The 26177-nt window shown below is 40.8% G+C and overlaps 2 protein-coding genes across 2 annotated transcripts; one reads left to right on the top strand and one right to left on the bottom strand.

Annotated features, from left to right (window-relative positions):
• Nucleotides 1–1848: 1848 nt before the first annotated feature.
• On the bottom strand, nt 1849–25085 carry LOC132999502 (RING finger protein 207-like). The gene is made up of 17 exons (XM_061069191.1): nt 24895–25085; nt 15998–16130; nt 15408–15552; nt 15115–15196; nt 14929–15004; nt 13977–14102; nt 12702–12748; nt 10891–10963; nt 10063–10131; nt 9043–9111; nt 8572–8678; nt 5670–5847; nt 5386–5571; nt 4512–4563; nt 4302–4419; nt 3781–3873; nt 1849–2002 (listed from the first exon to the last, which is right to left on the bottom strand). The coding sequence occupies exons 1-17, from the start codon at nt 25083–25085 to the stop codon at nt 1849–1851; spliced, it is 1899 nt and encodes a 632-aa protein (XP_060925174.1).
• On the top strand, nt 18498–20576 carry zpr1 (ZPR1 zinc finger). The gene has a single exon (XM_061069192.1). It carries the CDS (start codon nt 18650–18652, stop codon nt 20000–20002), a length of 1353 nt encoding a protein of 450 aa, XP_060925175.1. The 5' UTR covers nt 18498–18649; the 3' UTR covers nt 20003–20576.
• Nucleotides 25086–26177: the final 1092 nt, after the last annotated feature.

The following is a 26177-nucleotide window of genomic DNA, read 5'->3' as shown; positions in this document are numbered from 1 at the left end:
AGGAACTAAAGTAATTGTGTGCTTCAAAAAAGCTTAGAGAATAAAATGTCATATTTATTGTTACAAAGTTCCGTTTTTTAAGTCTATTGATGAACAGGGGCCAATTGGATTTAAGCTGGGGCCAGTCCCCCCCAGTCCCGCCCCTGGATCCGCCCCTGATGATCTCCATCAGCACAACCTTGAGTTTTAGAATATGTCTCCATTCAGACGCACACACGAAAAAATGACTACACATTAATTTAGCTGTGATCCCAAACATAGAAGAACCGGTATAGAGCCGCCATTTTTGTTGTGTCTGGTGTCTCTGCTCATTACACAAACCAACATGTGTGGAGTAAACTGTGATATCGTTTCCCAAATACTCAGTTTAACACGGAAACACAGACACCAGAATGTTTGAAAAGAAAATTCAATTTGCGAAATATCTGCACGAGTGTGGCCAAGGGCATAAAAAAAACAAATGAGGAGAAATCAGTTGATGAACTAAATGTGCCAGGACAAAAAAATACCAGTTATTTTCTTCCCTGCAGTAAAACAACCCTCGGAGTTGAATTCTCCCTCCAGCAGCAGGTGAGGGAGCCCGGCAGGGAGAGAGAGAGAGAGAGAGAGAGAGAGAGAGAGAGAGAGAGAGAGAGAGAGGGAGAGAGAGAGAGAGAGAGCAGATGATGAATGACCATGGGGACGGTGAACAGGAGCAAAGCACAGGCACAGCCATTCGTTACTCCGCTGTCACAAATGTATTTTTAATGACTCCTCACCTCGGACTCCTCCACGGTTCCTTCAGGCCGCCGTGACCCCGATATCTTCCCGTGAAGCTGCAGCTTACCTGTGCCTCTGTAGCATATGTGTGTGTGTTTGTGTGTGAGTGTGTGTGTTCACCTTGAAACGCTCCTGTGTGTGTTTCTCCAAGATGTTTTTGTTATTTTTTTTGGCTTAATAAAAAAAGCCCTATTACAGAAAACAAGAGAGAATTGATTTAATTTGGAGATCACCCCTCCCATTGCAGTGGGACCATAAACATCTTTACGTTCCTTCCCTCTTGTTGGTAATTTACACAGATTCTACTTTTACTACTAACAAGATTAATTAAGGCAAAGCCCGGAGAGCTACCTGCTGATGTCCTGCAGGGCAAACGCCTCCAAGCATGCTGCAGTGGATTTCAGAGGCGAACCAGGAGGAATATCTCTCCTGCAGCAGATCCTCGCTCGCCCGGGATATTGAGCTTGAGTCTAAAAAAATTAAAATTGGAGTTTCGAGGTGAAGGCCGACATCCGCACACGTCTGTAAATCCATTTTTTTTATCGTTTGCATGACGATGTAGAACCTGCAGTGAACACCATCCAGCCTCATTCTGCAGGAGACTAAATGCATGAGACGATACCCATGAAACAAATCGATACGTGACCCCCTGCCCACCCACAACCCGGAATCACAAACACATTCTGCTCCCGGCTCAGCTGCAGGGAATCGCTCATTCATCACCAGGCTTCAGTCACCGGAAAGAAATGTTTTATGCAAAGAACAGATACGGCGAAAAAAGCAATTCTACACCCACTGTAGATATAAAGACAAAAGGGAACGCGATCGGTCACACCTTCAACACACTTCATCATTTTAACAGTCCAAACACAAACAGTCTGGAGAAGTGAGATTATTCTCTCGTTACAGCCGTCCCTGGGGTTTTTTTTCAATAACGTCATCGCAGTGTTTCCGATATCGTTATCTCCGCCCGAGGCTTTTCGGTGTTGACCTCCGCGTGTGCACGTTCAGTCTCCGTCACTTTGGAGCCGTTGACATCTGCTGAGGAAACAGCCGAAGAAGTCCCATCCCATCCTGGGACACAGTGTTTTACGAAGGCATCTCATTGTGGCTGGACGTCTCTGTGGGCCCCCCCCTCGGCCTGCCTGGAGGATCGGCCTGGACGGAGCTGTCCCTTGATTCCAGGACCAGTGGACGCTGGTTCTCGTCTCTGTCTTGGTCGGAGACACACGTCTGGTTGTCACTGTAGAGAACAAACAAGGAGCAGAGGTCAACACAGAGGTCAACTGGTTTGTTTTTAATATATATATTTTTTGTACTTTCCACTCCAGCAGCACAAGAACACTTTCAACACTTTCATACTGACACTGAGACAATCACTGTTTTCTGAACCATAGGGTCAGACCCATTCATGTATCTGTAATATGTTGTCCCTATGTTTCTGTGATTTATGTATGTATGTCGGTTAGGTGTATAAGTGTATAAATGTATAAGCTACTGGATGACCTACATTTCCCACAGGATTAATAAAGTATCCATCTATCTATCTATCTATCTATCTATCTATCTATCTATCTATCTATCTATCTATCTATCTATCTATCTATCTATCTATCTATCTATCTATCTATCTATCTATCTATCTATCTATCTATCTATCTATCTATCTATCTATCTATCTATCTATCTATCTATCTATCTATCTATCTATCTCTTTTTTTCTATCCATCTATATCTGTTTTTCTATCTATCTATCTATCTATCTATCTATCTATCTATCTATCTATCTATCTATCTATCTATCTATCTATCTATCTATCTATCTATCTATCTATCTATCTATCTATCTATCTATCTATATATATCTTTCTATCTATCTATCTATCTATCTATCTATCTATCTATCTATCTATCTATCTATCTATCTATCTATCTATCTATCTATCTATCTATCTATCTATCTATCTATCTATCTATCTATCTATCTATCGATCGATCGATCGATCGATCGATCTATATCTATCTATCTATATCTATCTATATCTATCTATATCTATCTATATCTATATCTATATCTATATCTATCTATCTTTCTATCTATCTATCTATCTATCTATCTATCTATCTATCTATCTATCTATCTATCTATCTATCTATCTATCTATATCTATCTTTCTATCTATCTATCTATCTATATCTATCTTTCCATCTATCTATCTATCTATCTATCTATCTATCTATCTATCTATCTATCTATCTATCTATCTATATCTATCTATCTATCTATCTATCTATCTATCTATCTATCTATCTATCTATCTATCTATCTATCTATCTATCTATCTATCTATCTATCTATCTATCTATCTATCTATATCTGTCTTTCTATCTATCTATCTATCTATTTATCCATCTATCTATCTATCCATCTATCCATCTATCCATCTATCCATCTCTCCATCTATCTATCTATCTATCTATCTATCTATCTATCTATCTATCTATCTATCTATCTATCTATCTATCTATCTATCTATCTATCTATCTATCTATCTATCTATCTATCTATCTATCTATCTATCTATCTATCTATCTATCTATCTATCTATCTATCTATCTATCTATCTATCTATCTATCTATGTTTCTATCTATCTATCTATCTATCTATCTATCTATCTATCTATCTATCTATCTATCTATCTATCTATCTATCTATCTATCTATCTATCTATCTATCTATCTATCTATCTATCCATCCATCCATCCATCCATCCATCCATCCATCCATCCATCCATCCATCTATCTAACATCTGGGGGGTTGTTCTTCCTAGGTATTCTAATTGCAGCTGTTTTCTAACTACTTCTCCCCCCCTCTCTTTAAAGAGTTTTCAGTCTGGACCCGATCACATCACAATCAAAATCCTCATAACTCTATTTCTTCATAGTTATAATTCTGTCTAAGACCAGGTTTTGGTTTACACGTAGAGAAACTACAGTTGCACTCAGCGTGTATTGATACCTGTCGTGACTTTGCTTTGTCATCGAGTTGTCTTCGTAGATTTTCAGCATCGTTTCTGTGCGGTCGTCATGTTGCTCCTTCGGCTCCTGAAAACTGGAAAACATATTTTGAAAATATGTCATTTTATAAAGTTGTCAGAGCTGTTAAAAACAAGGCTGATACAAGAATAACAAATCCAACAATGTTTGAATCTCTCTCTCTCTCAGTATTTGGGTCCTGAGGATGACCATCTTTCGAAGACAGGTCACAAATATATATTTTCATTTTTAAAAGTGTATTTAGAGACAATTTTCTCAGCGTAATACTTATACGCTGCTAAACTGATTAATCTACATTGCCCGTGTTTATGATGATGACGAAACTACTAATTTCTGTTGTTGTTGTCCTTCACATTTTTGTACACACTAATGATTCATAGAGTGGTGCTTCATATCAAACGGTGGAGGCAAGAGGGATTTCAGTCAGGTGTCATGAATCAGCAGGTTTGGCAGCAGATGGACAAACTCCCTGTGAATCAGCACCTGGGCTCCAGTCGCTCCTTGACCTTGGCGATGGATAAGATGTACGGGCTGATCTGTTTGGCGATGGTGGTTAAGGAGAAGTTCTCCTGCTTCAGCTGCATCAGGTCCAGAAGCTGAGCTGGAATCAGCGCACAAAGAAAAAATTATATTTAAACAGTCAAACAGAATAAGCATCAGTTGTTCTCCTTGTTGTCGCTGCTGAGGACGAACCTTCATAGATCTCCTGCTCGTTAGTGACCCGCTGGAACGTTTCCTCCCAGATCTGAGAAGAAAACATGAATACGCTCATGAAAGCAAAACAGATGAACCGCAGTCGACTCGTGGGAGACTTTGACATTTTTACTACTTTGTCCTCGTTTCTCTCTGCATCGTCAGCAACCTGCATTTACAGCGGTAAGTAAAACTAGTTAGTGCGAAGCTTGGAGAACTGTAGAAACTTTGTTTGTGTCTGGTGGAGGCAGAGTAACGATAAAGGTCAAAACAAAAACCCGACCCACCCACATACAATATATGGTCCCAAAAAGTATGGGACATCTACCAAATGGAGCAAATCACATATTCATTAAGGCTCCAAAAGTTTATCTTTACTAAACCATGGGGTCCTGTCTCTGCGTAATTAATACAATGAGGGTTACTAATTAATCTCGCTCTGGGCCTCTGGTTGAGAGGTTATCTGTCAACTCTCCCTATTCACATACATTATACACCATACTCTCTAAAAAGCATATATAGCATATATGATACTACATTCTGGAGTGGACAATTACTATTTCATTTTACTTGTTTTTCTTTATTCTTTCCTCTTTTAATTTAATAAATTATGCATTTAATCAACTATTTATTCTTATTCTTACACCCCCTCTTTTTCTCTTGGAGTGAGCACTGTTTGATGTTTGTTGTTCTTTCTATGCATTGTACACTGTACTTGAATACCATGTATAACTATATTGTATACAGTTGAAAAATGGACAAAGGAAGTAACTGTCTGAAAATGCATATTATTTGGTTGAAAACTAAATAAAAGATAAGTTAAAAAAAAAAAAAAAAAAAAAAGGTCAAAACATGGAGGTTCCAGCAGACGCACCTCTTCAAACACCACCCTCACAGTTTCCACAGTGGAGTACTGGGCGGTGATCTGGCCGTCGATGTGCAGCGACCTGTCCAGGACCTCGCCCATTATTTCGGTGTTGATGATGGAGTGGTGCTTGGTCAGGTCTCGGTGCAGCTCCTGGACCTGGTCCTTTAGATTCTGGATCTCCGTCTGGAGGGTCTGTAAACATCCACAGGTTTTTACCTCAGAAGACACGATATTAAAGACGTGTTTCAGAGATTCGATCCGTGTACAGATGCCAGGTGAAGAGCTCTCACCCTGTAGGTGTTCTCGTAGTTGCGACAGTGCTCGGTGAAGGGCGTCTCCCTCCCCTCGGCCAGCAGGACCTTGGTGCAGATGTTGCGATGAGACGTCGGCCTTCGCCCCAGCACCGAGCCCAGAGGCATCTCGCTGAGAGACGGCGAGCGGCAGGACATGGAGAGAGGCGACTGGAGCCTGAGGAGGAAATCAAAGAATCAAAGAGCTGCCTTTACTTCTCACCTTTATAACTGTGCTCTGAACATTTTATGACCTTTGTTTTGCCGTCAGCTTTCTATAACCTGTAGCTGAGCTCTGTCTGTTAAACCACGGGAGGATTAAAGCTTCATGTTAAATAAATTCCACACTCAGCTCTGCTCAGGCTGCATAGATTGTATATGAGCAGCTCTGCTCCATGCACAGATCAAAACACTGAGATCCTACAGTGGAATATTCAGATTGTTTTGAGCCTGTTCTCTGGCTTCCTGAGCTTCCTGTTGCTGTCAGTGGGGAATTGTGTGTTCACTGTCTGCAAAAAATCAGATCCTAGGTTTTCTATTATTGAATGTCACATATTACCTTTAACTACACCGAAGATTTATATAACTTTGTTAACTTTCTCTATATCAAATCCAATTAAATGTGTTTTCTGCTTGATCTTTATCAGATTTTGTTTCAAGGCCTCAAAGACTTTTTCTCAGTCAACAAAAATAATGTTGATGCAACATCTCTACTCCTTGACCCTGAGCTGCTAAGCTTCAGCTAAGTGCTTCTGTCAAGTTCAACCTTGATGGTGGTTTGTTTATCTTTCCATAATAAAGTAAATATTGCCTAAACACGAAAAGTATTTCCAAATTCTCCAAGTTTCTATTTTACTTTAAATCCAAGTGAGGGATCTGATCATTTTCTGTCCAATACGTTTAAAATTCAGATTTGAAAATAAAAGTAAATATTCTTACTCCATGTGTAATGAGCGTCACTCTGATCTCTCACATCTCCTGAGTCACCTTCAAGAAGCGTGTTAAAATGTGTATCTAGCACAAAACCAACCTATTAGATAAACTTGCATCTATCTGGGCTCTAACAGCACTTGTCCCAAACGGAACCTGAATCTATTTCCCCGAAGTTGAGTCGTGAAAACATCCCTCTCTATATAATTTGTGAATGTTGTCCTCTGTGTCCCTGCACAGCCAATTTAAGCAGCAGCAGCAGCATCGGCTGCATGAAAGAAACCGGCACAACTTCTATTCTGTGAAATTGTGATAAAAGTGCAGTCAGCCAGCTGGCCGCTTTGCATCCTGCATTAATGGCTGATAAGTGGTGGTGGAAGCTTTCAGACGGCGAATGACGATGAATCAGACACTGAGAGACGTTCAGTTGAGCCCAATAATAGACTACACACCATGTGGGCGGTTTTCTGAACGACCATACGGTGAGAAAAAGCCTGTTTCCTCCTCCTGAAGCGGACAAACTGTGGAGTCGAGAATCTCATGAAGCTACAGACGTGTTTTCCTCTTATGTTGCCGCAGGATTAAACAGAAATTCGCCCAAAAAGAGTGGAAAACCAACCTCTGATAGCACATCTGATAAAACACATTTCCTCAAATCTTTATCCCAATGAGAAATATCTCAAGACATGCAACTGGAAAAAGCTAAATGTATTGAATGTGTAAACTGCACCACATAAGAGAATAGACTGCAAAGATCTAACAAATAATAAGATACACATTCATGTAGCTATATTTCCTCTTGTGTTGCCGCAGGATTAAACAGAAATTTGCCCAAAAAGAGTGGAAAACCGACCTCTGATAGCACATCTGATAAAACACATTTCCTCAAGCCTTTATCCCAATGAGAATATCTCAAGCTACATGTATTGAATGTGTAAACTGCACTACATAAGAGAATAAACTGCAAAGATCTAAAAAATAATAACATCCACATCCACTCACCTGTGGCAGCCTCTTTCTCCTTCCTTTTCCAGTGTTGATGCAACCTGTCTATAACACGTCTTCCTCTGGTTCTGCTGCTGCACACTCGTCAGCCTCTGTCACCCGGCCCCTGTCCTCCCACCAGTGACGCCAATTAAAGTCTCTGCCCGCGCTAAAGCCGTGACATCAGCGGCCTGGAACAACAGCGGCCCATAACCGCTCCAGACGCATTCCCAGAGAGTTCTGTGAAATTATGATAAAAATAGTGCCAACCCCCCCCCCGGCCCACCAATTGCTGCCCTCTCTGCGTCTTGCACTGGCGCTGGCCGAGCACTAAACCAGTTGGAGAGGAGAGTTGTCAGAACGCTGACACTAGTGGGTGATGATGTGGAAAAACAATACTGATCAAGGGAGGTGGGGGTGTACGTGGAGGGATGTGAGGTAAAGGAATGTAAAAACCTTTATTGTGATAGGTCGTCAAATAAATATTGTGTTTCCTCATGATTTCACTCAACTGTTACAGGACTTAAGTGAGTTAAAAGACAGTTTTTGCCATGTTTAAAGATTTCCTGATGTTTTTATTTACTCTATATAACTTCAAGACGTCAAACAGAAAGCATCTCTATCCACGACTTCCTTTCTAAAACAGGATCCACGGCCTCCTTGCCAGTCCCTGTGCCACAAGGTGACTTTCCTAAACATGCCAGTGTACAGACAGACTGACAGACCGGATAACTGCCATAGTGGGACTCAGCGTGGCGCCTCCTCTCCTCTCGCTGCACTCATCGCTGTCTGCCATCTGCAGTTGTAAACCATTTGGGGGGGGGGGGGGGGGGATCTAGCGTTTGGATGCCCAACAAGTGTGAAATGTTCTGCCCAGGACGTTTTCTAATTCCCTGGAAGAGTCCAGAGGATGTTGCGGTGAGATCCGGGGCGCATCGCAGAAGGAAAGGATCAATTAGTCACCACACTGGTGATAAACTCATCTCACCTGGTTGCAGCACTTATAGATCCGGCCACAGAGGGGGGGCAGCGCGGCCCCAGCAGCAGCAGGGGCTCCAGGCAGCGGGCGAACTCGCTCCGGTAGTCTGTGTTGATCTGGAGGAAGACGGACAGAGAGCAAGTCATTTAGTCTTCTGTGAAAACAGGTGGAAAATGTGCACTTACTGTACATCTCAGAATCATTTATCAAGGGTTAGACCATAGAGTGAGGTCAGTGGAATTCTCTTCCAGTACAGGACATCTCTCATATAATTTGTTATGCTTTCCAAAACAAACAGCTATTAAACTACAGAAATGAGGAAAAGAAAAGACAAAATACAGAATCACATGGTTCTGGGCTTTCGAGCTAAGAGATGAGAATCTGGTGAAACAGTTGGGAACTAGTGACACAACTAATCAGGCGTCTTCCTAAGGATCCCGATCTGAGTGTAACCTCATCCAGCTCCAAGTGAAAACTCACCTTGCTGCTCTGAACCGGCCTCAGGCGATGAGGGAGCTTCACGATCCTCTTCAGCCGCTCCATCAGCTGCTGTGTGAGCAAGAACATGAGGATGTGAGTCAGTGACCCGCTGCACCTCGCTGAGGCGTGACAGACAGACTCCACTTCAACACCAATTCACTCCAGCTGATATGAGATGTCTCTCTCTACCAACTCCTTCAGAACAAACTACAAACTACAAACTCTTCAACACTTAAATTGATTAATGTTTGGTTACAATATTCAGTCTAAATCAGGGGTTTTCAACTGGTTTTGTCCCAGGGACCACGATTCTGACTGGAAAGTAATCCGCGGCCCACAATGTGTGTGTGTGTGTGTGCGTGCATGTGGATAGAAGGAAGTTTTAATATTTGGCTTTCAATTATGGTTTTATTTAAAAACCTCAAACAAATTTAGATATATCTTCTTAAAAACCTCAAACAAATCTAGAAAATGTATATAAATAAATGAATATGTGTAAAAAACAACAGAAACGGTTGATTTTCAGTGCTTAAGAATTGAAAACAAAATTAAAAATGCAGTTTGTAGTTGTACTGCATCTCAGATCCATATGTACATCAATATATAACGTTCATGACTTAAATGTACAGACATGTAGCTGACATGTTGAACATTAAAGTAACGGTGATCCATGACAATCAACATAAACTGGGGCTACAACTGAAGAGGGAAGATGACAAAGTAATGCAGAATATGTCACAAATGATAATCATACAATATCACACAAACAATTGAGGCCTACTGAAGTTTAACCTCATGATCACCAGCACCGTTATATTATTTTAGACACATTTTTCGCTGCGGACCCCCGGTAGAAAACCCCTGGTCTAAATGATTGGTCTTGTTATTTGAATTATTTTCTCCTTATCTGTTGTCCAGTGATTCTGTTAGAATTCATAAAACACTTTATTTACAGTATGTAATTGTTATAATAGACGTAGTTCTGCGTTTACGTTCCTCCACTTCCCGCTGTGTACTCACGTAGCCCATGTCCAGAAACTCAAACCTGTTGGCCGAGCTGAGGAAAGCCGAGCACGTGACGAGATGAACCTGAACATGTCACAGATTAACAGTTAGACCTCAAACAGAGACCATGATGGATCAACACTGATATCAAATTGGATTTAATTCATCCCACAATAAACTACACAAAGTAAAGAAGCAGTGGAAAGTAGCTAAATACACTTACTCTACTATAGTTTTGAGATACTTTATATTACTTGTGCTACATTAAGCTCAGGGGCAAATCAAAGGACTTTAAGGGCCCCAGGCGAAAGGGACCTGGGGCCCCCAACACTATTGTCATTGTTGTGGATGAATATAATCAGCTGTATTCTCGACGCTCGGCAGTTCAATCCCAGTCTTTCCCACTTTGCCATAGTGTCAGAGGATACTGAACCTCAAAATTGCCCCTTATAGAAAAGTAGTGCCCATAGATGTCCTGTATGAATGTGTGTGTGTGAAAAGGGTGAATGGTTGAACACTTTACTGTAAAGTGCTTTATAAAAAAGACCATTTACCAATAATACTCCACAACTTTTCTCTGATCAGATTAAGATTTTACATATTAAAAAAATACGATAAGATTATAATTTAGTTTTGGTTTGTATCCAGGAATTTGTTATTTTCATTGCAGGAGGCTTTTTACCCTTTAAAAAGCAATCCACCATATTTCTGGAACTGTTATCTTTGATATCGGAGTTTGAAATTCGTGCAGCTTGATTGAACTCAGGGCGCCTGTTTGGCCTTGGGGCAGGTGTGCACTCTGATGCCATTCTGGTTTATTACAAGGCCTTTGTGTGACTCTACCTGGAGGGTTGGTAAAAGCGCAGTAAGATGTGACAGTTGCTCCTTCAGTGCTTTCTCCTTCTCCTCATGTTGACTGCAAACACACAAACACACAAACACATGAACATGTAACGCTACACCTTCAGTTCCACACGCGTGTCCAGCTACACAGGGGATTCAGTTCAGGCGGTGCAGCTGCAGAACAACCCAACTACTCCATATTTTCCAGAAGCTAATCTATCCGTCTTCTCGCGTAACAAACACATGAGCAGAGAGACACAGGGCCGGACACACAGGGCCCGACACAAATAGCCTTTAAAGCCCTTCCGGGAACCCGGCCACCGGACGGCTTCCAGGCAACGAGTGAGAGATGGAGGACCATGGGCACAAAAGAAATCTCATTAAAGATCCCCACAGAGTGCAACTCGATACACTCACTCACTCACACGCACTAAATTGTTCTGATTCAATCGTGCACACGTATACATGGAACGCAAAGGGAAAAAATAAAGTGCTCCTAAATGGTTCTCGTTTGTTTTTTGCATGTTATATGTAAATAGAGCCTCATAGAAAACTGGAGAAATCAAGCAACCACAGAGAAGTTAGATTTAAGCTGGTTATTTGAAAAACTCTCACTCTGGATCACTGGGCTTTCACTTAGGGACCATCAAGAAATTCCTATAGCCTCCATGTTAGACTCCAAATCCGCTGATTAGGTTTCTTATAAGCTGATTTCGATTTGTAATCATTGTAACTTCTGTTTTCTGCCGAAACAAACAAACTTCAGTTCTCAATCAGTAAACCTGCATATGTTTGTTTACATTTATACCTGTGCCAGTACCTGTGAATCTATATGAATCTATATTTTACCTGCAACCTGGTGCAGGACTCTGCCATAGACAAACAGGACCAAGTTAGTTTTACTAGAATTTAGTGCTTCTGATTTTTACATGAACAGTATTATTTCGAAAAAATCACACGATTGAAACAGAAACTTATTGATGGTCCCTAAGTGAACATCCAACCTTAAACTAGCTTCACCGCAGTGATAAAACATCTACATGTGTTTATTTTAAAATAGCGTATCTATCTCAAACTGGTTCCTCATTAATCTTCCATGAAATGTAACCGATGTGCAATAATTTGTTCTTAACGACTAATTAGTTGCCAATGGTGGATGACATTAAATCAAACTTTAATGATCCCTCAAGGGATGGTGAACATTTCATTATTTCATTATTTTAATATTAAATTAATGGTTTGGTGAGGCTGTCAATAAAAGGTAATTTCTTCATTATTTATCACTTTACAGTCTTGTGGCTGCAAACGTAAACAGCTACATCAAAAAGTGTTGAAGAAGGTTTGACATGACAGTAGAGGCCACTGCAGCTCCCACAGTTTGGTGGAGAATGTGCTGTTTTGATGTAACACTAATAGGAAATCTACATATTGCATCCATGTTGCTGCTGTTGACAGTGTAAGTCTATAATTACCAGTTCTTTTCACTTGACTTCATTGTTCACTGACAGGACCCAGGTACAAGCTGCCGCCGTGTCCTTGAATACTGAGATCCCGCTCAAGTGTTTCTAATTCAGCTTCACACTTTGTCCAAATGAAAATACCCCAAGAAAACATGTTTCTTTGAGAGCAAGATTATTTCAGGGGAAGCAAGCAGCAGCTTTTCATCACCCAGAGTACAATGCAGCTCCATAATAACAAGGGAAAACGTTTGAAGTGTCCCGGTGACAGCAGCATTAAAGCATTCAATTTAGTAAATAGTGAGATTTGCTTTTTTTGATGCCACGTGTAAATCTTTGTATATTCCATTTTACCTCTGAGCTGCTTTTAACAGAATCTTCTTCCTCTCTGCTAGTTTTTCCTGTCAGGAGAGAAACAGAGAAAACAGCCTCTTTTATTCCGGACACTGCTGTGCAAACGGCCTTGACTTCTTAACGCCTGAAGAATGTTCAAGATAGTGGAATAAAAGTAGGTGTGAATTCTACAGTGTGGTGTTTTAGCTCTCTCCTGGATTGTCCCTCTGAGGAAGGTTAACAGAGACACCCAGTGGCCAAACTGTGCTACTGCTGGAGAAAGGAGCAACTTAACGGCCCACTACAGTCAGACAGATTCTAGTGAGTGCTTAAGTGTGTTGTGTGTTTTCTCAATAAACAATAAAATAATAAGTAATTACATATGCATACTCTATGTGGCTGATTATTGAGTTAAATAGTGATACGTGCAATTCTCCCATAAAGCAAAGTAGAAAGGAATTAGAGGAGAAACTCAAAGTCTGCTTTAACTGCGATGATATTTATGACGGCTGCTACAGGTGATTTTATTTGTTTGTTTGTTAATTTGATGTATTCCTGTGCTGGATAACAAATTAAAGTTTATGTGGTGAGGAATATGTGCTTATGGATTTGTATGTTATATATAATGACCACCAGAATCCTCAAAGAACCTTAAAACAGCAGGTAATCTGCCTGGAATACCAAAGGGCAGTTGAAATGTATTTGTAATTGCAACATCAGACACTGTTTGAAATGCTTATGTCAGCTCCTGTATTGGTCAGGAGTGTGAGAAGCAGTGTCTTTATACACACATATCATGTAGTGTTCAAGGCCATTGGAAACCAGCATTGATTAAAAAGAAAAAGAAATGCCTGCACTGAATCCAAACCGACTCAACACGTCGGCATTGAACACGTGTAGCTGCACCAAGAGGAGAAAGAGGAGGAAGAGGAGGTGATCAACCTGTTTCTCCACAGGGAGAATTTTTACATCTTTACAGTCAAAAGGTCAGAATTCAACGGAGATAAATGGAGAGAGACATCATTTAGATATTAAGACAGTATTTTTAAATTAGCTTGCTGTTGATAGCTACCTATCGTCTCAATGAAAACACACTGTTGATGTATTAGCATATGGTAACAGAAGAAATAGGATGTATGTATAAGATTCTCTAGTGAAATACATATATTTATTGTTATGAGATGTTTGCCTGTGTGGAATCCAGCCGTCGATTTAAAATAAATGTGGTGGTTTGCAGCCGATGAATATTTGAGGGACATATATTCTGTTTCTATCACATGAGGATCGTTGTACAACCTGCAGACTGTTGAAGAGACTGCAGATCGCGTTCTCTTCCTCCTCCACATTTAGACACACTTCTCCTATCATTGATCTCAGCAGGACGATCGCCTCCCGGGCTGAAGTCTGCAGCTCCTTCACCACCTACAGAGAGAGAGAGGGAGGGAGGGAGGCGGCTCCCTGTCACTGTGGGAAACTTAACTCAGATTCAAATGTCATCAGACTTCCCGACCTGTTCTGACTTCATTACAGCTTCTCCTGCATCTTAGGACTCAATCAATGACGTTTTTAATTAGGTTGTAATATTTTCTTGTTGTGTTAATCTGCTTGCTCTACGTTTCTTTCTTGTATTCTCTTTAATCACATCCACCAAGGAGATTATGTTTTCACCACGTGTCTGTTTGTTGGTTCATTTGTCAGCAGGATTATGCAAAAACTATGAAACCGATTTGTTTAGTGGAGGAATGGAGCCTGAGTGTGAGAAGAACTTATTACATTTTGGTGAGATTAAGGAACAGATGCAGGATTTTATTTTCACTTTTTTAAATATTGAAACATATGTTCTTTTTATATATTTTCAGAGACTAATGAGCGGATCTTGAATTCATTAAACCATGCATATTTAGAGGGCTTGTATTTATTGGTGATTGCAATTTGCTGCAGTTCCCCAAAAAAAATCTTTATCAAGCAGATTTGAATATCTCAATGGGGGGTCGTTTTTTTCTACCGTATAATTATGTGTTGAGTTTATTTCTCTTGAGCTGACACAAAACGTTGAGAGTAAAATATTTGTTGTATTCAAACCCCTAATCCTAACCCACACGTAGAATCTCCCCAAAAGTAATTTGCATTTATCTCTATTCAATTTGAAAGTGTTTGAAGTATTATTTTGAAAAACTATATTTAAATTGCATAGACCTATGCTGCATTGCAGGATGTCAGTGTAGATGGACAGACAGGACTCTCTCACCAGCACAGCCTGGTCCAGCATCTCACAGCCCTGCATGTAGGCTGTTTCAGTATCAATGCAGTGAGTACGACTCTCCCTGCGGTAAACAAACGACAAGTCACTGACAGACGGTGGAGGAGAAGAGGAGAGGAGAGGAGAGGAGAAGAGACAGACTTTATTAGTGATGTATGTGATGGATTCACTCACACTTGCATGTCTCTGAAGCACTTGATGCAAAGCATTGACTTGTTCTCTGTTGAGAAGAGGATGTACGGCTCCTCGTGGAGAGCTGCGGAGACACAGATGCCTTTTTAACTTCAGCCCAAAGGATGCAAGTAACTGAACGTATATAAAACCAAGACACTTGAGTAGAATATGATAGACATGTAGCCCAGGAGATTCCAGGTGGGACAACAGTTCTCCTGAACATTCTACCCATGGTGTAATAAAACCTGGCTGGCCTGTAACTCTTCAGGAGTAGAAGTACAGGTGACACTCACAGCACTTCCTGTGTTTGGCTTTAGTGCGTTTGGCCAAGGTGACAATCTCATGATGGGAAAACATTCGGGCCTTGTGAGTCAGCTCCTTGCAGTCGCCGCACAGTGGCTGGCTGCAGGTATTACAGAAGTACATCAGTCCGGTTTCCTGTACAGAAACAAAAAAGAAATGTCTGTTTTCAGGTTTGTTTTGTTTCTAGCCACCAAGATAATTTGAGACACTCTGTAATTCCATCAAGACAAGCGGTTTTAACGTCCTGAATTACAACAGCAGGTTTCCAAAGTGCATGTGTCCCTATGTCATCTACAAAAACAGAAATACATAACAAACGGTTCCTAGTGTGTTCTGGATGTATCACTGTTAAATACTTTGATCCTTTGATCCGCTTTGATATCTTAAGACACAAATTAACAGCAGTCATGTGCTGTCATTATGATATCTGAAGTTTTCTTCATGTTCTTTCTGTTAATGTGCGTCACTAAAATTCCTTGGTTAAGCTTTTATATGACATAATCTAATGTCTGTATCTTGTCTATTTGTTCTTTGATGCAGTTATGTCACTAAACATTTACACACAACAGTGTATTAGTACCTTTTTGTTACTTTCCTGGTCACAGTTGGCACACGGGACCGTCTCCTCTGTGTCTGCATTGTTGTCAACAAGAAACCTGAGCAGACGGTCTTCAGGCGGGAGGGCATTATTCCCTTTTACTAAGGATGGATATCTGTGTCAAAATGACAATAAGATAAACCAATGATGTTTGTGCCATTTAGAAAATACAAAAAAACTCAATAACAAGACAGTGGTGTGCAATGGTTGTTTTTAAAGGCAGTGACAGACCTAAAGTTTGAGAAACAAAGATGTCTCCGTACATCTGACCAACATTAGAGTAATTTAAATAAAAACCAAGAGCAAATATACGTCTCTGTCTCTGTCTCACAATTCTGCAAGCTCCCCAGTAAAGGACACATCTACAGGGACGCAAAATTGTCCAAATTAGAGAAGCAAAAATTAAACATCAAAGCCATTGACTGTGATGCACATCAAAGGAACACACAATGAATACGTCTCAAATAATTGATTAACTATATATTATATTATATATAGTCCAGACCCGCTCAACAAATTCACCCTCAATCCAGGTGAGAGGAATTATTGTCCTAACATCTATGACAATGCATTAAATACAAAAACAAAAAAGTGTGTAGTGTAGCTATACATGTTTTATTATTTAAAACCCTTTGTGATCGTATAACATGATCGATATTGTAATTATTTTAATAATTTAAAACCCTGTGTGATCTCTTTCTGAGGGACAAACTCCATATGTTGGATATTATGAATTGTAACCTTTACAACTCTGTGTGATCTTATAATATGTCAGATAAAATATTATTTTTCTATCATTTAAATATTCAGGGTTCATACACATTTTGACAGATGGATTTCCATGACTTTTCCATGACTTTTCAATAACTTAAACCAAATTTCCATGACCAAACATTTTGTTAAATCTCAGTTTATACATGAAGAAGTGACACAATTTAGTATTTATGCTAGCAATGAGAATTCCAAAGCATACAGTATACCTTTAATTAATATTAATAATTAATGAGACAATAGTTTGATTGAGGTCTCTGTCTGTTGTAACCCATGACAAGTACTTTTCCATTTGTAGGCAAGCCTGGTTAAATCTACACTTCCCTGCCATAGTGCATTATTCCCTACCAAACTATTCAATTAGTACGAGAGCGTATGCCTGCTTATATTTTGAGTGTATTGCTTTTAAAAGTATATGAATAATTTAAAACTCAGCATAAATGAACGACATGAAAATATGAATATAACAAATTTCCATGACTTCTCCAAAGCTTTTGGGATTCAATTTTGTTCATGCAATTTTCCAGGCCTGGAAATAAACATCTAACAATTCCATGACTTTTCCAGGTTTTTCATGACCCTAGGAACCCTGAATATTGTAAATGTGTATGCAGTACCATGACAAAACAGAGGGGGAAACTCTGTGTGATCGTATAATATGTCAGATATAATATTATTTTTGTATAATTTAAATATTCAGGGTTCATACACATTTTGACCAATGGATTGCCATGACTTTTCCATGACTTTTCATGAATACATGAGGAAGTGACCAATTTTTTTATTTAAGCTAATAATGAGAATATCCAGGCATACATTATACCTTTAATTACACAAATGAATGAGACAATAGTTTGATTGAGGTTTTTGTCTGTTGTAACTCATCACATGAACTTTTCCATTTGTAGCCAAGCCTGGTTAAATCTACACTTATGAATATGAAAATAACAAATTTCCATGACTTCTCCAAAGCTTTTGGGATTTCATTTTGTTCAAGCGCTTTTCCAGGCCTGGAAATAAACATCTAAAAATTCAATGACTTTTCCAGGTTTTTCATGACCCCAGGAACCCTGAATATTGTTCAATTGTATGCAGTATATTCAATTTTCTCAAGAGGAATTTAAACAAAAACCAAGAGCAAATATACGTCTCTGTCTCACAATTCTGCAAGCTCCCCAGTAGAGGACACATCTACAGGGCCGCAAAATTGTCAATATTAAAAAAGCAAAAATTAAACAACAAAGCCATTAACTATGACTACATCTCAAATAATTCATTAACTACATTCCAGACCCCCTCACCTAATTCACCCTCAATCCAGGTGAGAGGAATTATTGTCCTAACATCTATGACAATACATTAAATACAAAAACAGAAATTTTTATAGTGTTTTATCATTTAAAACCCTGTGTGATCGGAAAAATGTTAGAAAAAATTTAGTTATTTTAATAACTTAAAACCCTGTGTGATCTCTTTCTGAGGGAGAAACTCAACATGTTGGATATTATAAATTGTAACATGTTGACATCACTCATATAACTCTGAGTGATCGTGTAATATTTCAGATATAATACTTTTTTATTTTTTAAATCATTGAATCACGTTAAATATTTTTCATTTGTATGCAGTACCATGACAAAACAGATGGAGGGCAGCAGCAGCAGCGGGACTTTCCAGGCCGCTCCACTGTCGTCGAAGAAGAAGACCCGGAACTTGTGTGACACAACACACTCTGCTCAAACGTGCGCAGCTGCTGAAGCTTCGACATCTAGAAAGTTCCGGACCCCACAGTTCCCAGTGCGAGCGACCACTCCACAGCGCAGGTGACCAGTCCCTCCACCGGAAGTGAAACGTATTAAAACCATGTCTGTGATCCACGAGGAGAACGTCCGAGGCGGATCCGTCTTCAAAGACCTCAGCGCGGACGACGAGGACTGGCAGCCCTCCGAGATCGAGTCCCTGTGCATGAACTGCTACGAGAACGGGTCCACCCGCCTGCTGCTCACCCGGATCCCCTTCTTCAAGGAGGTCATCGTCAGCTCCTTCCGCTGCGACCACTGCAACTGGTCCAACACCGAGATCCAGTCCGCGGGCCGGATCCAGGACCAGGGCGTGTGCTACACCCTCAAGGTCCGGAGCGTGAAGGACCTGGACCGGGAGGTGGTGAAGGCCGACTCCGCCACCGCCAGGATCCCCGAGTTGGATTTTGAGATCCCACCCTTCACCCAGAAGGGCTCCCTGTCCACCATCGAGGGTCTGCTGGACCGGGCGGCCGCGGGTCTGGAGCAGGACCAGGCTGCCAGGAGGGCCGAGCACCCCGAGGTGGCCGAGAAGATAGACCAGTTCGTCCAGAAGCTGAAGAAGCTGAAGGACATGGAGAGCGAGTTCACGCTGGTGATCTCGGACCCTTCTGGTAACAGCTTCGTGGAGAACCCGCGGGCCCCCCAGAGGGATGAGGCCCTCACCCTGACCAGGTTCAAGAGGACCATGCAGCAGGAGATGCAGCTGGGGATCCGGGCCGACGACGACCTGGACCAGGAGCCGGCGGGCAACGACCTGGACACCATGAGGGACGAGGTGCTGGTCTTCAACACCAACTGCCCGGAATGCAACGCGCCCGCCTCCACCAACATGAAGCTGGTGCAGATCCCTCACTTCAAGGAGGTCATCATCATGGCCACCAACTGCGACAGCTGCGGCCACCGGACCAACGAGGTGAAGTCGGGGGGCGCCACGGAGGACAAGGGCACCAGGATCACCCTGCACATCACCGACGTCTCGGACATGAGCCGGGACCTGCTCAAGTCGGAGACCTGCTTCGTCCTCATCCCGGAGCTGGACTTCGAGCTGGGGATGGCAGCGCTCGGGGGGAAGTTCACCACCCTGGAGGGTCTCCTCAAGGACATCAAGGACCTGATCGTCTCCAAGAACCCCTTCATCTGCGGCGACAGCGTGGCCTCCGACCGCATGTCCAAGCTGGCCGAGTTCGGAGAGAAGATAGAGGACGTGATCGCGGTGAGAAGGGACGTCCACCTGGTCCTGGACGACCCGGCCGGGAACAGCTACATGCAGAACGTGTACGCCCCCGATCCGGATCCGGAGATGACGTACGAGCGCTACATTCGCACGGAAGAGCAGAATTCAGATCTGGGTCTGGACGGCATGAAGACGGAGGGGTACCAGGAGGAAGAGGAGGCAACAGCCAGCACTCAGTGAACGGACTGACCAAGTCGTTACATGACGTCTTGATAGAAACCCTGTGTATTTATCTTACCCCATAATTTTCAAACACTTTAAGTTTAATGTAATTACGGGCCGAGCGGTTGTGTTTATTGAGCCGTTAAGGGAATTTGAAATGATCCCGAATGCATTTGTATGTAAAAATTATGATAAAAACACATCTGTAACCTAATTTGTACAAAAACACAGGCAAGCTGTTGATAAAGGTGTTTTATTTGCATTCTCGTTTCATCCCAGAAGATGGCGCTCTGCCCTCACCTTTCTTTCAGTGGACCACACACTGTGTGACCAAAGTAATCTTCTTATTCACCTGCGAGCATGAGATTGTCTGAATAAAGCGATATCGTAATTGATACTTTAGCTGTGCTCTTTGATTTGGCAGATGTTGAAAGACGGCAGATGTGGTTTGAGTTTTAGGTTTAAAAGACACATTTTCTGCTCTAATTTGCTTAATTAGTCGTCAGAAAAAGCTGGAATTTTAGTTTCTCTGTGAGCAGACTTCAAAAACCACATGCTTCTTTAAAAAATTGGTGTTTGTTTGGATTTATGGTGTAAATAAAAGCTGCTTTAACTATCAATTTTTTCCAAAGACTTGTTTGAATCTTTTTTAAGAACCTTTATGAGCTCCGGGGAAAAGGCAGGTTTAAGAAAACAAGGGTGAGGTCAAACATTTAAAAAAGGATGTGGACCTGTAAATATAATCAGGTGCTAAAAAACACTTTGCAAGTTTAAAAAATGTTTAAAAATAAGTTAATGGATATATTTTTTGAATTAAATTCTGAGTATGAAAGGTAGATGTAATAAACTGTTGTTTCAGCCGAAATGTTTTTGATTTTCATATGTTTATGTTTATTTATCTTTTGGTAACTTTTGCTTTATTGATAAGTACGACACTTCCTGTGGAGATTGAACATTTGGACCAAAATAAAAGTTGTCAAGGGTGGCATGGTCCTCAGATTCCTAATTTGATTGAACTATATCCAAAGATATCAGCTGTTTGTCTAACTGTGTTTCAGCTGTACTGATGCCCCCCCACTGTGTGTTTTATCTAGTTTTCATAGCAACATGGATCTATTGTGTTCTAGTTATAGCACAGTAGTGAATTCCTAGATTAAACGGCTCTTGAGAGAGCAGCTGTTAGCCGGGGCTGTAGCTGCTGATGGAAATAGTAGCTGCCAGGCAACGGGCCCCTGGAGCCTGAGCCCCGGACTCTGAGCCCGTTGGACTATCTCCATATAGAAAACCTCAACACAGGTGAACATGAAGTAGCTGTGAGGCAGACGGGGGGGGGGGGAGGTCGCCCGAGGTTCAGTCGTAGTATGTCTGAATCATTTATGATGTAGTTTTAAAATGTAGTTAATACTTAAGCCTGTGGAAGTGGGAAAAGAACAAACATATCCTGTATTTTGAGAAGACATCTCTGTTTTTTTAGCACAATCTGAACCCAGAAGCTCAGGGAGTGTTGAAGCAGTTCTCAGTCTGAAGTCTGCGTCTACTGACACATTCAGAAGAGCTGCATGCCTTCACTAGCAGTCCACCTAAATTCAATGAAGCCTTAAAGCTAAGCTAACAAAACAATTCAGATCATGAAATCATAATCTCCATTGCAGAAGGATGACAATAACCAGCTTATGAAACCACATTTAAATCTGTTGAATTCAGATTTTTAGTTTGATTAGCATTACATTTCACATTCTCATAGATATCAGTCCCCTAAACGTGAATGATTTTTATCATCAAGAGCCATAAATAATTCAATGAGTAATCTGTGAAAATACCAGATTTCACAGAACTTAATCAGTGTTTTCTTTGCTCATGTTCCATCCTTCCACCAGAATTCCTGCAAATCCATTCAGCAGTTTTTATATAATCTTGATAACAGATAAACTGACGGGGACGAAAAACATAATCTCTTCGTAGGACATCACCAGTGGTGTATAAAGTACTTGAAAGCCATACTTGGGTAAAAGTACAGATATCTTACCTGAAAGTGACTTCGGTAAAAGTGAAAGTCACCGGTCAGAAAATGACTTGAGTAAAAGTCTTAAAGTAGCTCATATTAAAAGTACTTAAGTATCAAAAGTATCTGGTGTTGAAATGTACTTAAGTATCAAAAGTAAAAGTACAAGTACCAAAATAAAAAATGCAAAGTGCTTTTTATAGTAGGCCTATACAGACACAAAACAATCCAAAATGTTTCTAGTCAAGATTTATCTCAACTGACTGAAAAATTATAACAACAATATGAATATAATGTATATAATGTATAATTTTACAAATTTTGAACCCTAGATGAGAGAGAGAGAGAGAGAGAGGTGCGCCGTGCGTATAGGCGTGCTGCGTCAACCTTTGCCGCTCAAGTAACGAGCCAGTTTGAGAATGTAAGAAGTAGAAAGTACACATATTTTTGTTCAAATGTAACAAGTAAAAGTAAAAAGTCGTCAGGAAAATAAATACTCAAGTAAAGTACATATGTGTAAAATCTACTTAAGTACAGTAACAAAGTATTTCTACTTTGTTACTTCCCACCACTGGGCATCACCATATCTAAGAAACTTGAAATTAACAACTGAGAAAAATGTAGAGACAGAACATTTTCACTGATGCAGCAGCAAATACTTCAGATTTAACATCGTGCATTATAGGTCATTTACATCCCCATGTGTTTCGATGGGTGCCAGTTATCACCGGAGACCTGAAGGTGACTGTAAAATCACGAGTCCCTCCTTAATAGGGGATGAAATAGATTGGTATCATGTGACTGCTTTTGATTGCCCTAAGCTGCTGGCACCGGTGGCAAATGCCAGAATGCTTTGTTTGCTGTGTGACTGGTGGTCTTAGTGGTGTTGAGGCCAAGGGCTAAATCAGAGACACGGGATGACCCTGCAGCTGTTAGAGCCACTCAGTGCTGCCCTGCCCACGCCAGGCCAGCAGGGGGTCACTGAGCAGAAACACAGGGATTCCACTCTCTCTCGCAAACCAATTGGATTCTCCCCAAATCTACCGCATGAACCGAACCAATCTACTAATCACCTTAAGCGGAACAAATCCCTTTGAGCCACGCCGCCCAAGACTGGGGCCTGAGGGAGGAATATGGCCTCGTACATGAAGAGTTTGACCCTCTCTCTTGGAAAAACATTATTTTACTCCAGGAATTTGATCTGCTGAGCCACGTTTGAACAATTTTAGATCCCCAATTTCATCAGGATACAGTTCAAGCTGTGGGAGATCCTTGACCTCTGACCTCCATATTTCAGGTGTGATATCAAGACTCAGAATAAACACTGTGGTTTTTCTTTAACTTATTATGAATCATAGACTGAACATAACAACAGACAACATGATTCTCCCCAAATGTAAAACCAAGGCACCTGGTGGCTGGCTGCAGTATAGGTGGTAAATCCCGCCTCCTCCATCTTAATGAATGTACACATTAAATAGTTTCTTTCTAAAATCTGGTTTCTGTCATTTTAGGTTGTTGTTATCACACTAATGCACAGTATTTTCAAGGTCTCATGTTTTCTAATGAGTTATTTGATGTTATATAAAAAGGGGGATAGACGTCATGGTTGACAGCTGAGACTGACTCGTGATTGGTCGAGAATGTGTATCAACAGGACCTCACAACCTCGGTTTCGTCCCCTGATTGCTAATGCTCGAGAGAGTGTGGGTCCGATTGTGCAGCGTTGGTTTCTGGGATATTTTAGCTTCATTTCTGTATAGTGGCAAGAAGTGGAAACAAGTTGGCCATCCTCACGTAGTCAATAGTTTGAACTAGTAGGCAATGTTTTTCGGCTTGAATTGTCCAGAATTCAAGACTTTTCCATTGCTCTCATGATTGATAATGTACATGCAGCCTAATAGTCCAGGCAAAGTAGCGTTTTACGACCGACTAATTGTAAAAGAATTTTTTTCAGCATAGATCATTTCTATGAGGTGTCCAGAACTACATACTAAAATTCCTAAGAAATCCTAGTTGAGGAAATATGTTTAATTCTCATCAATGTGTGCCAATAAGGCCCGGCAACAATACACCCCAAAAAGACTATTTTTTTCCTTTACTCCAATCAAAATAAAACTTTACACAATGAAAGTAACCATGAAACGTAACATTTTTTGTATTACAAGTTTCTTTTGAAATGAATTTGACAAGCACATGAGCTCCACACTTATTGAATATGTCCTAATTTGCGTAGGCAAACACCATTCATATGTATTACAAATACATACATAAATTCATTTTCAAAGAAACTTGTAATACAAAAAATGTTACGTTTCATGGCTACTTTCATTGTGTAAAGTTTCATTTTGATAGGAGTAAAGGAAAAAAATAGTCTTTTTGGGGTGTATTGTTGCCGGGCCTTATTGAAACACATTGATGAGAATTATTCATATTTCCTCAACTACGATTTCTTAGGACTTTTAGTATGTTGTTCTGGACACCTCATAGAAATTATCTATGCTGAAAAAAATTATTTTACAATTAGTCGGTCGTAAAACGCTACTTTGCCTGGACTATTAGGCTGCATGTAAATTATCAATCATGAGAGCAATGGAAAAGTCTTGAATTCTGGACAATTCAAGCCGAAAAACATTGCCTACTAGTCCAAACTATTGACTACGTGAGGATGGCCAACTTGTTTCCACTTCTTGCCACTATACAGAAATGAAGCTAAAATATCCCAGAAACCCATATTTCCTCAACTATGATTTCTTAGGACTTTTAGTATGTTGTTCTGGACACCTCATAGAAATAATCTATGCTGAAAAAAATTATTTTACAATTACTTTTATTTTTGGCTCCAAAATGGGTTACTTTGCCTGGACTATAAGTGGTTCCTCCTCAACCTCCCAGTGCTCTTTCTTACCCACAGAGGGGGCAGCTGAGACGGTTGTCAGTGGTCCGGCCTCGCAGGCAGCGGGCACAGAAGATGTGGTAGCAGTCCAGCAGACACGGGGACTGGTACTGCTCGTGACACAGGTGACACATGAGGGGGTGGACGCTCGTACAGTCCACGTTATACTGATGATCCAAACTGGTGAAGATTCCTCCGGCCATCTGTAAACACAGTGTGTGAATATTTAAAGACTGCGAGCGTGTGTCAAGTGATTGACGTTTCTTTAAAAGGCCACATCATCCCATCAGTAAACAAGGAATCCTCAGCATGGTGTTGAATTACAGTCCAAACAGAAGAGAGGCTAAGCCGACACGACATGAAACACTTTGATCAAGAGACTCATATATTAGACAAAATAAACAAGAGGAACTTTTTTCTTTCTTCATTTACCTTCTCAGATGTGTGCTACGTGGTCAAGACCCTCAGTGACGACAACACATAGTCCACAGATGGCAAGAAAATAACATGACAAACATTATCCACACTGAAGATTTGAACAAAACTTACTGTAAATGTCGTATGTCCGTGTGGAGGAAGCAGAGAGCCACTGTCTTACCTTTCAGTGAGGCTATCAGCTACCCCCAGCTGGAATGACAGCTATGCAGGAACTCTTCAATAGTAGGCCGGGGGGGTCCCGCTGCCAGGCAGCTGACAGCACCCACCTAATGCCAGCCCCCAAGTGCTGCCAGAGAGCAAGAGGGACATTCAATATTGCTGTCCCATACTTTTTGTATCACTGCGAATACAGTTGTCCTGCCACTAATGTCTGTTATTAAGTCTTGGACACCAGATCAGAGTGAATGGAGGGCAGGGGTTGGATATTACAGCAGTGTACTTACTGTAATTCCTTAACAGGACTACTTTCAACTTGTCATATAAAGGATTGTTTTCAAGCACTTTGTAAAGTGTGTTGGCAAAGAGCTACATAAATTAAACGTTTGGTTGTGATGCATAAAAACAATGACGTTAATTTCACTGCTATAAAACAAAAGATGTAAGAACTGAAAGTGATTACTTTCTAATAATTTTACGTTCCTGGCATAGTGCGTATAATATATAATGTGATGTAAGTCATAAAGACATGTTTTATCATTATATAACTGCTACTGTAGTAATGCTAAGCTATTACTATTATTGTCATATTATCATGCTGTCGTCAATCTGTCTATCTGTCTATCTATCTATCTATCTATCTATCTATCTGTCTGTCTGTCTGTCTGTCTGTCTGTCTGTCTGTCTGTCTGTCTGTCTGT

Source organism: Limanda limanda, chromosome 4 (genome assembly GCF_963576545.1).
Source record: "Limanda limanda chromosome 4, fLimLim1.1, whole genome shotgun sequence".
Classification (NCBI taxonomy): domain Eukaryota; kingdom Metazoa; phylum Chordata; class Actinopteri; order Pleuronectiformes; family Pleuronectidae; genus Limanda; species Limanda limanda.
The sequence above is the reverse complement of the archived record's forward strand: the minus strand, read 5'-3'. Positions and strand labels throughout refer to the sequence as shown.

Excerpts from the sequence above, each read along its gene's own strand:
- LOC132999502 (XM_061069191.1), bottom strand. The coding sequence starts at position 25,085 with ATGGCCGGAGGAATCTTCACCAGTTTGGATCATCAGTATAACGTGGAC. Across the intron at positions 16,131-24,894 it reads CTCAGCTGCCCCCTCTGTGG|ATATCCATCCTTAGTAAAAG; the intron begins GTAAGAAAGAGC and ends ATTTTGACACAG. Across the intron at positions 14,103-14,928 it reads TGCTGGACCAGGCTGTGCTG|GTGGTGAAGGAGCTGCAGAC; the intron begins GTGAGAGAGTCC and ends CTCTCTCTGTAG.
- zpr1 (XM_061069192.1), top strand. The coding sequence starts at position 18,650 with ATGTCTGTGATCCACGAGGAGAACGTCCGAGGCGGATCCGTCTTCAAA.